The 12,231-nt window shown below is 40.0% G+C and overlaps 1 protein-coding gene across 2 annotated transcripts in view; it reads left to right on the top strand.

Moving 5' to 3' along the window:
• DCTN6 (dynactin subunit 6) overlaps window positions 1-12,231 on the top strand; it is a 27,261-nt gene extending 15,030 nt beyond the window's left edge. The window contains exons 3-7 of one of the 2 annotated variants that reach the window (XM_053578346.1): window positions 3,775-3,880; window positions 5,908-5,996; window positions 7,749-7,796; window positions 9,295-9,437; window positions 11,763-12,231. In XM_053578346.1, coding sequence (XP_053434321.1) covers window positions 3,775-3,880; window positions 5,908-5,996; window positions 7,749-7,796; window positions 9,295-9,437; window positions 11,763-11,861 — 485 coding nt within the window. In that variant the 3' untranslated portion in view covers window positions 11,862-12,231. The remainder of the gene's footprint in view (window positions 1-3,774; window positions 3,881-5,907; window positions 5,997-7,748; window positions 7,797-9,294; window positions 9,438-11,762) is intronic. The other variant, XM_053578347.1, reaches the window with a different exon arrangement.

Below are 12,231 nucleotides of genomic sequence, written 5' to 3'. Positions count from 1 at the left end.
GTACACTTTAGAGAAACTTCCAAAGAAATCCAGGGGTCCCAGTGGTATCTTCCTCTTATTAATCTAACCTCAGGTAGCTTCTTAAGGGTCCTGCTCATTGTCAGAAGCTATAGCTTGAGAATCAGCAGAATATCTAGCACCTCTGACTGCTTATCTAGCAGTGGCAAAGGGTCTGTTTTCTGTTACAGCCATGACTATCTCTTCCTCCTGTGCAAAATTTTTCTAGCTAGTTATGGAAAATACTTTCAATCAATCTTTTTACTGTGCTATCATAAGGTGTGGAATTTTCCCCTTTGGTTAAAAGGAGATACTACCCTTATGCCCCAGGAGAGGGGGAAAGCAGTTCCTTTTCTTCTTTTTTCCAGACCAGAATTAGCTATTTTGCTTATTATGAACAAATTGGCTGGGTGCAGCTCATGCCTATAGTCCCAGCACTTTGGAAAGCACTTTGGGAGTGGGAGGATTACTTAAGACAGGAGTTTGAGATTACAGTGAGCTGTGTCACACTACTGCACTCCAGCCTGGACGACAGAGCAAAACCTTGTCTCTTAAAAGAAAAGAAAAAGCTATTTATTAGCTGTTAGTGGCAAATACCAATGAACCTACCATTTGTAAGAACTTTGGTCCAGACCCCATGATCTCCCTTCAAACATCATTTCTTATAATTTACATTTCTACCAACAAGGTAGGTTGTCACAGAGCCCCTCTTTTTATAGATGAGAAAAAAAGGCTTTTGAGAGAGAGTAAGCCCATAGCCTTTGAGTGTAGAGCTTTAAGTCTAGACTCTTTAGACAAGGGGGTGAGGGCCAGCTGGAGCTTTAATTACAAAGAACCTGGAATAGGCAGATCATGTTCCATTCTCATAGAATGATTTGAAGTAGGATGTAAATCTGGTATTGTGCAAACTACAGATTTCAAGTACAGATTTCCAGTTCACACAGCTGGAAGACTTTGAAATTTCTCATTTGAAAAGAATCCAGTGCTCATTTCAGCATTATCTGGCACTTCTTCTCCAAACACCCATTTTTGAGGAGTCAATTGAAGTAAATTATGGTATATTGATATGATGTGAGATAGTTTTCAGCCATTAGGCCTGGCGCCTGTATCTTTTTTTTTTTTTTTTTGTGGTTTTTGGCCTGGGCTGGGTTTGAACCTGCCACCTCCGGCATATGGGACCGGCGCCCTACTCCCTGAGCCACAGGCGCCATCCTGGCGCCTGTATCTTAAGCAGCTAAGGCGCCAGCTGCATACACTTGCGCTGGCGGGTTCGAATCCAGCCCAGGCCCGCCAAACAAAAATGACGGCTGCAACCAAAAAATAGCCAGGCATTGTGGCGAGTGCCTGTAGACCCAGCTACTTGGGAGGCGGAGGCAGGAGAATCTCTTGAGCCCAGGAGTTGGAGGTTGCTGTGAACTGTGATGCCACAGCACTCTACCCAGGGTGACAGCTTGAGGCTCTGTCTCAAAAAAAAATAGTTTTCAGCCATTAAAAAGACTATCTAAACAACTTACATGGAAAAATTACCGGGAAAGAAATACATTGCAGATTTATAAGTACTATTGCTCGGTTTTAAAGAAGTGTGTGCTGTTAGTGCATATTTTTCTCTAAATTGTGTTTATTTTTAAACTTTAAAGAGTTGTTACCTCTAGAGAATGGGGTTAGCATGAGAGGAGCTTTGAATTTTTTGTAATCATGTTTTTTAAGTGAGGATATGTATTTATGTACATCTGTGTATATGTGTGTGTATGTAAATATTTAGGTACGTACATGTTTAAGTGAGGATATGTATTTATGTACATCTGTGTATGTGTGTGTGTACATAAATATATAGGTATGTACATATTCTTTTCCTCACACAGTCAGCTGGAGAAGCTTCCCTGGGATCTATCTCAGAGAACGCTTTTATCCTGCAGTCTTCTATCCTGAATAGAATTTGCTTGGGAAATTTTACTTTAGCAGCTGAACGTTTAGGAAGCCAAAGGTGCCTGAGAAATACCAAGGCCACTCTCATGTCATTGTGCACCAGATCACATCCTGGTGAGGAGTGTTGGGGTGCCGGACTGAGCACCGGGTTGTAGGCAGGACCCTCTTTATCAAACTCCAGCTCTTCCTAGTCAGAAAAATGAATAAGCTACACTCAAGTTAAATGGAGGTTCTCTCCATTTCTCTGGGCACCAGGAGCACCTGCTTATTTATTTTAGAGCATTTATGAGTGAGGGTATTATGCATTCCCAGTTTTCAGAGGGACAGAGGTAGCATGTATCTATTTTTTGTTGCTGCATGACCTAGCACTGCCTCTTGCCTGTCACAGGCAGATAATGATTATTGATTGGATTAACAATTTATACAGTCGAATACTGGATTTCATGGACAGCGTCACCTTCATAATACCCCCACCTGTCCTGTCAATACTTCTATCCACCCTCCCTTACTTTCAGAGTTTATTACTTCTTCTGCACATATTTACCAATAAAAATAGCCCTGGTATTGGGGGATAATTGAGACGGGTATTGGAGAGAGTCTAAAGCAGTGGTTCTCAACCTTTCTCATGCCGTGACCCTTTAATACAATTCCTCATGTTGTAGTGACCCCCAACCACAAAATTATTTTTGTTGCTATTTCATGAAGTATTTAAGAGTTTGAGAAACTATCAACTTTGAGTTGTGGGGTGACAGCAAATGTTACAGGCAGTAATAAACTGAACCATTCCCTCAACTTCTTATAGGTCTTGTCTGGGACCAACTAGAGACGGTTCGCCACGTGTACTTCAGGATATGTGGCTGCTAAGGTTTTGGCTTGGTGAATGTCCTAAAGGAAACTTGCTTTATGAAGTAGCATTGAAAATAATTTTATGGTTGGGGGTCACCACAACATGAGGAACAGTATTAAAGGGTCGCGGCATTAGGAAAGTTGAGAACCACTGGTCGAAAGGGAGGATGTGTTTTTTGATCAGTAGTTTCATTAACACCGAATGCTAGGCCTGCGGGGATAAATCTGGGGGAGGTAATATGTTAGCATTCTAGGATGGGGGCCCTCGGGAGCCCTTTGATCTGAAAGCAGGGACATTGCCATGGGGCTCCCTGCACCAGTCTGAGGACTCCAGGGATCACCTTGGGCTCCTTGCACTGCCTACCTTTAACTGGTTTACCTTTAACTGGCTAAAATCATCTCATAGACCTGACAACAGAAGCGCTCTGCCCACTTCCAGTGGGTATGCCTGTGATGGGGAGAGTGATGAAGTAACAAAGCTGAGGTTAGATCCTGACTTCTGTCTGCCCCTGTTTTTTCTTGATCCTGATTTCTGTCTGCCTCTATTTTTTCTTAATCACATTCACAAAAAGACGGATCTGCAATACACTAGCCTTAAAAAGCACTGTGTTATAAGCTGAGAGCCTTACCTTTCTGAGGGAAAGGAAAAAGAGAATTAAATTTTATGGCCAACTATGTGCCACGTACTGCGTGTCCAACGTCATCTTATCTAACAGCAGCTCTCCAGGACTGGTGTCATCACCTCCATTTCACCACCTTCCACAAGGAGGCTGAGCTGGAGCTGTCTAGCTCTAACACTTGTGCTGTTGAGCTCACCTTGGCTTATGGTTTGGCACTGACTACTGATGATAACAGCCAAGGAGATATTTGCAAAGTTTCCGGCTTGGTGCCTGGCACATACTTAGAAAATATTCCTCCCAACAGCCTCACCCACCCTCAGTCTCCTCCCAGCCTCCTATTGAAAACACAGCCCCCACCAATAATGTCTTCTCAAATTTTTAACAGGACCCAGGACGGTGATCCACCCTAAAGCACGAATTATTGCAGAAGCTGGGCCAATAGTGATTGGTGAAGGTAACCTAATAGAAGAACAGGCCCTTATCATAAATGCGTGAGTAAAGACTTGTAAGATACTCTGAACTAAGCACCACAGGTACTGTTTTTCATTAATTTCAACTGTCTTTAAGAACCTTTTATGAATGACATCTGGAAGGCCCACTATTTTAGAACTAGAGAAATATTAAAGATCTTTTCAACATAAGTAAATGAGGAAACCAAAAATCAGAGAGGGCAAAAGACTCACCCAAGGTGGAAAGCCCCCTGGCAGCTGATTAGGGTTCTCTGACTCTGGGTCTGACAGTCTTCCCCTTGCGTGTCACCATCTCAGTCATTCCCTAAGCAAACATTTTCTGGGCACCTCCAACCTACACATCCTGTGATAACCACCCTGAAGGGTATTTTTTGGTTGGATTTCTTGGTTCTGGCTGAAATGTTACCACTCCTTACCAAATTCTCTAAAATATGTTTTCACATGTGTTGTACAGGTAACACCCAGAATTACAGTTGAAAAATTTGGGATCCTAGAGGCAATTTTTAAACTTAACAGTCTCATGCCTATTGACTGAGCTAGCTGGCATTTGCTGATTTTTAAACTTAAAGATTAAAAAAAAGAATTAGAACATTCACTATTATAGTCATAGTGAACTAGACTACAATACCTATGAAATTTTCATAACCACTTACAAGTCTTTTTAGATAAAAATTTGGCAAGAAATTCAACCTTTTACCTAATTTATAGCAACAATGTATGATATTTGTAAGAAAGATGTTGGGAAAATATTTAACCGTCATAAAAAGACTGATTTGTCGTAATGCTTACTTGGGATTTAAAATACATTTGGCACCTTCAGCGTAAGTTAATTAACAACAGCCATATTCTGCAGTAACTCAGCTGTCAGAGATAAAACACCATTTTAAATGGTTTCTTCCTCCTAGAACACAAACATTTTTTCTTCCAAATATTTCAGCTAACTAATAGCATAAAATAATTATTTTATGTGAATATTTGTTTACATTTCACAATCTCAAATGATTATTAAGGATGGAAAATTCTCAAGTTAGGCGTGATTTTAATTGTAATTTAACAGGCTAGACAGCTAGCATCTTTTTTTACCTTGTCCTAGAGAAGGCCCTCTGGACTTTTAATTTGGAACGGGAAGGCTGTCTTTCTTTTTTTTTTTTTTTTTTTGTAGAGACAGAGTCTCACTTACGGCCCTGGGTAGAGTGCCGTGGCATCACACAGCTCACAGCAACCTCCAACTCCTGGGCTTAAGTGATTCTCTTGCCTCAGTCTCCTGAGTAGCTGGGACTACAGGCGCCCGCCACAACGCCTGGCTATTTTTTTGGTTGCAATTCAGCCGGGGCTGGGTTTGAACCTGCCACCCTCGGTATATGGGGCCGGCGCCTTACCAACTGAGCCACGGGCGCCGCCCAAGGAAGGCTGTCTTTTTATGCACACCTATAAATTTTTTCCATGTCAGTAGCGTTTTTTAACCCCCAATCAACCCTTCTCCAACATAGAGGATAAATGAATCACTTTGATTAAGAAATATCATATTTGGGCAGTGCCTGTGACTCAACAGAGTAGGGCACTGGCCCCATATGCTGGAAGTGGTAGGTTCAAACCCAGCCCTGGCCAAAAACTGCAAAAAAAAAAAAAAAAAGAAAGAAAGAAAGAAATAACATATTTCAGGCTGGGCACGGTGGCGCATGCCTATAATCCTAGCACTCCGGGAGGCTGAGGCAGGTGGATTGCCTGAGCTCACAGGTTGGAGGCCAGCCTGAGCCAATGCAAGATCCTGCTTCTAAAAATAGCCAAGCATTGTGATGGGCATCTGTAGTCCCAGCCACTTGGGAGGCTAAGGCAGGAGAATCGCTAGAGGTTGCTGTGAGCTATGATACCACAACATTCTATCAAAGGCAACATAGTAAGACTCTGTCTCAAAAAAAAAAAAAGAAAAGAAATAGCATATTTTGAGCTTGAGGTAGCTAAAATAGAATTCACCCAAATTCTAAAATGTAAGGAAAATTGCTTATTGTGTTACTGATTTTTTGATGATGTATGTCTTGTTTTTACAGTCACCTGGATAATATCACTCCTGACACTGAAGACCTGGAACCCAAACCTATGATCATTGGTACCAATAACGTGTTTGAAGTTGGCTGTTGTATCCTTTCCTCTAATCGCACATAAATCATTCAGCTGTCCTTTGGTACTCAAGTCTTCCCCTGTAGAAATCATCAAATTGTCATAGTTTCTCAAATGCATTTATAATATATGTATGTTATAATTACATTATTAGAACTAGGTCATCCAGCTCTTTAAACAAACTTACTTGTTTTATGTATTAAAAAATGATTGGTTAGCCAGGCGTTGGGGCGGGCACCTGCAGTCCCAGCTACTTGGGAGGCTGAGTCAAGAGAATCGCCTAAGCCCAAGGATTTGGAGGTTGAACTGTGTGACGCCACGGCACTCTACCGAGGGCGATAAGGTGAAACTCTGTCCCTACAAAAAAAAAAAAAAATGATTGGTTGAACGAGCAGGTCTAAAAAAAAAATCCCTTCTGTTCCAATAAATAATGCAATAGAGTAAAGTAAGTCTGCCCTTCTCAGATGTGCACATGCACGCACACATTCAGCTCAGCATTTGGAAAGTAACCTCTCTCTCCTTTTGTTAGTACTACAACTTGTTGACAGATAGCAATGGCTGAGTGGCAGTAGACACAGAAAAAGTGATCCTAGCTTATGTCCTGATTCAAGAACCACAGCTTTTTTTTTTTTTTTTTAAACTTTGTTTGTTTGTTTGTTTTTTGAGATAGAGTCTCACTCTGTCTCCCTGGGTAGAGTGCCATGACGTCATAGCTCACTGCAACCTCAAACTCTTGGGCTTAACTGATCCTCTTGCCTCAGCCTCCCCAGTAGTTGGGACTACAGGCACCTGCCACAATGCCCAGCTAGTTTTTCTATTTTTACTAGAGATGGGTCATGCTCTTGCTCAGGATAGTCTCAAACAACTGAGCTCAAGCAGTCCACCCACCTTGGCCTCCCAGAGTGCTGGGATTGCAGGTATGAGCAGAACCACAGCTTTGTCTGTTTAGTTCCTCTGTCGTTGTAGGTAGACAATACAGATGCATGTCTGATTTAAGAAAATGGTAGGCAAGAGTGAAAATCTTCCAGAGTATCACCCAGATACTTCCCCCGGAAGTATCACCTGTCCTCAAATGATCCTCCCATCTGAGCCTCCTGAAGTATCAAAAGAACCACCAGTTCTTTTGCTTGGTTTTGTACTCTAAAGAGATAGTGAAACCTTTTTATGGAATCATCAAAATTATAATAGAAAATATTTAGAGGAAAAAAAGTCTGAATATTCAATAATAGCAAAACATTTCATGAATTAAGCTACAAGCATAAAAACGAACCACTGGGACCATCTAAGCATTCATTAAAAACTATGTTTTTAAAGATTGTAATGACATGGAATAATGCTTGCAAATTTAAGTGAACTGAATAAGCTATAATTATTTATAGTTTTATCTTCTATAGTTCGATTCCCATTTATATAAAGAGAATTACATATATATTTATATAAATATTTAGACTATTAACAGTATTTAAGTGATTTTGTGATGGACAGTTTTAACTTTCTTAAAACAATTATGAAAATATTACTCATAAAATCAGTATATAAGGCACTCATTTCTTTTAAAAACATTGAAGTCGTTTATTTATATCTAGAGATATTTATGTTTAAAGATTAAAACTTTACTACAGATCACCTTGAGCAAAGAGTTCTAGCAAAAGTGAAGCTGCACAACCCTCTCACACCTCAGTTCTATGCCCTGTGCAGTATTAGGACATACTGTCTTACCAGAGAAAAAAGATGAACATATTTACTCTATTTACTTAACTCCAGTTTACAGATTCCCAAGCCATGAAAATAGGAGATAATAATGTCATTGAATCAAAAGGTAAGCTGTGTTCAGAGTTTTATTGTCAAATTGATTACCCCTTTAATCTTTATGGTGGCAATAACCTAAGTACAAACTATGGCAAGGAAACATGCTTGAGAATTTAAAATAGTTATCAGACTAATTCTTTGCCTTTAAGGAACCTAACCTAGTTATATGCTTATCCAATAATATAGTTAAATATAGTAAATTAAAAATCAGCTGTGTATATTTAAGTCAGGATTAAATTAAACCATGAAATAAGTTAATTTTTGAGAAGAGGTCTCACTATGTGCCCTCAAATTCCTGTCCTCAAACGATCCTCCCACCTCAGCCTCCCAAATAGCTGGACTACAGGCATGAGCCAGTGTGCCAGACTGTAAACCATAAAGTTTAAATGACAGATTCAAAAAAGAATTCTACTACATACTGGTGTCTACTACAAGTAGACTGGTGTCTACTACAACCTGTCTCTAATTAGTGTTATTGTAGAATGAAAAGAAAATAGTCATAGTTTCTCTAGCAGTTTGCTGTCTTTAGTTTCACGACTACTTTACCCTAACAAGTCAGAAACAAATGTGGTCTACTTACCAAAAAAGGGACCAGGCACAGGATCATATGAACTCACCTACTTGGAAGCAATTCCAAGAGCTTGTCTTGTTAAGGTCCAGAAAGAACCTGAATGATAACACTTCTTTAGAATAGTGGTTTATCTTTCTTGGTCCTAATTGGCCTGAAAGAAAATGCTTCTTTTAAATAGTAAAAGTATACTTTTTGTTCTACATAATGGGTTTTATTTTAATTTGGATTATCAATTATTATCATCATTGGCATTTTCTATTGTATGCTTACTATGTGTCAAACCTGTGCTCAGTACTTTATTATCTCACTTATGCCTTAAAGTAAACAGTGAAGTGCGCTGGTCTGTCCATTTGGTAAATAAACTTGAGCTTATGGACATGGTAGTGACCTGTGTGTAGCAGAGTTCTGTTTTGAATCGTCTGACACTGGTAATGTACTGCCTGCCTCTATGCTGTCTGAACAAACTCAGAACTGAAGCATTTTCTTTAATGTTTTTCCTCAAGGCCATCTTTGGAGGGTTGGGCGGGGGGGGGGGGGTTGTTTTTGTTTGTTTTGAAACAGGATCCCACTCTCTCACCCAGGCTAGAGTGCAGTGCTATGATCATAGCTCACTTTAACCTTAAATTCCTAGCTTCAAGTGATCCTCCTGCCTCAGCTTCCCACATAGCTAGGACTATAAGTGTGTGTTATCATTCCCAGCTAAATTTTTAAATTTTTCTTTTGTAAAGACAGAGTCTTGCCATATTGCCCAGGCTGGTCTCAAACTCCTGACCTCAAGCAGTCCTCCTACCTTGGTCTCCCAAAGTGCTGGGATTACAGTTGTGAGCCACCACACGTGGCCCAGTTTACATATTTGGACCTAAATCATCTTAGAAAAAAAGACTATTGCAGTCATTTGATGTCTTAAGTTATAATTCTTTTTATGTTTTTTCTGTAGCATATGTAGGCAGAAATGTAATATTGACAAGTGGTTGCATCATTGGGGCTTGTTGTAACTTAAATACCTTTGAAGTCATCCCTGAGAACACGGTGATCTACGGTGCAGACTGCCTTCGTCGGGTGCAGACTGAACGACCACAGGTACAGGAACCTGTCTCTAAAAAGAGCTCCATGGGCTCAGTGTCTGTTGCTCAGCAGCTAGGGCACCGGCTGGGCTGGCGGGTTGGAAACTGGCCTGGGGCAGTTTCAACGACAAACAAATAGCGGGGCTTTGTGGCAGGTACCTGTAGTCCCAGCTACTTGGAAGGCTCAGGCAAGAGAATCACTTGAGCCCAAGAGTTGGAGGTTGCTGTGAGCTGTGACGCCACGGCACTCTACCGAGGGCAACATAGTGAAACTGTCTCAAATAAATAAATAATTAATTAATTAAAAAGCTCTATCTCAAGGCTGCTAATTTTCCCAAAATACTATGTAACTGTCCTAATGAGGCAGCAAGTGCACTATTAAAAGGAAAATGATTAAAATAAAATATCCAAGAAATAAAACCTACAAGTAAAACCCTAAAATGAGGGTTTATTTGCAGTTCAGGTATTCAGTCATAGGCTGATACCAAAAACATATACGAGGATGACAATGGCAAGAGAAGAAAAATCCAGACCTGTGACTCCTGGTCTTGTGTCTGTTCTTGGAACATGCATCCCCACACCTTACTGTATCCATTCACTTCTAAAATATTGATCTGCAAGGGTAAGAAGTGCCCTTACCAAATTTATGCTGGGCCTCTAACTTGAGTCTGTTAGTTTATCATAGCTTGATAGTGAACACAGATAATGGGTAAGCAAATGTGTTTTATTTTCCTGGCTTATGAGAAATTATCCCTTCCTAATAATGAACCTCAAGGATAATCAGGAATACATATGTGGAGGTTAATGTTAAAGTAGAAGATGAAGAAGTTAGGGCATTTGGGGCTTCCTTTGGATGTAAGACACTTGGATTGAAGTTTGGAGCCTCATTGCTTGGCACATTCAATATATATTTTTTCAGTTACCCAGTCCCATCTCCGTCCCACAAAAGAAAATATTTACAAGACATTTATCACGTTGCCTCTGATTCTTAGCCATATTTTATCAGAAATTTAAGCTCCAGTTCTTTCTTGGTTACTCTATTTCTGTAATGTTTGGCTTTATTATAAGCAAGTATTATTTCCATAGACTAAAAAGGAAATAAAAACACATCCAGTGATTTTTTTAAACTATCTTTCTGCATAGCAGTAAAAATGACTAAAGAGGGAGAAATGAAGCTAGAGTTGGGGAAGGAAGATTAGAAGTAAGTGAGTGAAAATATCTGCAGTTTAATATTTAATGGTATGCAATACTATCTTCCAGATTTCACTGATATAGTAAATGAAGTAAGATAGTAAGAATTCTGTAGAGCTCTTTATTAAAAATAAAGATTCTGGGTGGCACCTGTGGCTCAGTCGGTAAGGCGCCGGCCCCATATACCGAGGGTGGCGGGTTCAAACCCAGCCCGGGCTGAACTGCAACCAAAAAATAGCCGGGCGTTGTGGCGGGCGCCTGTAGTCCTAGCTACTCGGGAGGCTGAGGCAAGAGAATCACTTAAGCCCAGGAGTTGGAGGTTGCTGTGAGCTGTGTAGGCCACAGCACTCTACCGAGGGCCATAAAGTGAGACTCTGTCTCTACAAAAAAAATAAATAAATAAAATAAAGATTCCTTAAACTTATTGAATCACAGTATCTAGGTAGGAGCCAAAAAATCTGTATTTTTCACAAGCACCCCAGGTGAGTTTTACAATCAGGAAAGTTAGGGCAATGCTGGTATGTGAAGATGATGATCAGATCAGTGTATCTCAAACCTTGTGGCTCTGTGGATCCTGTGGTAAGTGATATACTCTGGTTATTGATTTACGTAGTCTTCCATAATTAGAACTTTTTAACTTTTTGGAAGCCAAATCTGCAAAAGCGGCTCTGCACCTGTAGCTCAAGTGGCTAAGGCACCACATGTACCAGAGCTGGCAGGTTCAACTCCAGCCCGGGCCTGCCAAATAGCAATGAAAACTATAACTAAAAAATAGGCGGATGTTGTGGCGGGCGCCTGTAGTCCCAGCTACTTGGGAGGCTGAGGCAGGAGAATCACTTAAGCCCAGGAGTTGGAGGTTGCTGTGAGCTGTGATGCTACGGCACTCTACCCAGGGCAACAGTTTGAAACTCTGTTCCCCTCCCCCCAAAAAAGAAGAAAAGAAAAAAAAAATCTGCAAAAGCAAGTTTAAAAACTGATTTCTGTGTATTTTTACATATATAATTTTTTGGCTTTTTTTGTAATCAAACTTAATACGCGTTCATTGTAAATTTAAAAAAACGGGCCATTCTGTGACCTAGTAATAACTACTCCACTTGTTACTCTTCACTTTGCTTTCTGCCACTCAGTCTTAATTGTGTTATCTTTTCAGCCTCAGACACTACAGCTGGATTTCTTGATGAAAATCTTGCCAAATTACCACCACCTAAAGAAGACTATGAAAGGAAGCTCAACTCCAGTTAAGAACTAAGAACAGTGTATGATGTCAAGATAACACTTCGTCTTTGACTGTCTTTTGAAAGGACCACAGTGTTGTGTACTTTTAGCAGTTCATAAAATAGTACATGTTAACTTTATTTTGTAAGGTTGAGTTAGAGAGGAAAGTAATGGATTTTCATTGTAATTGTCCCCTATAATTTATATAAAATGTATTATTAATATTTTCCTATATCCTTGCTTCTTTTCTGATAACTTACAGATTAGTTTTTCTTTTGTAATATGTATATATTGTTAGCCACATACCTTAGTTACGTAAAAGACTACCTGTGATAAGAAAGGGCATATTGTATGTGTTTATGTTCTAGCATATCCTAAACTAAATAAAAATGCTAATAACAGGA

Source organism: Nycticebus coucang, chromosome 24 (genome assembly GCF_027406575.1).
Source record: "Nycticebus coucang isolate mNycCou1 chromosome 24, mNycCou1.pri, whole genome shotgun sequence".
Taxonomy (NCBI): domain Eukaryota; kingdom Metazoa; phylum Chordata; class Mammalia; order Primates; family Lorisidae; genus Nycticebus; species Nycticebus coucang.
This window is presented reverse-complemented; position numbering and strand designations above follow the sequence as displayed.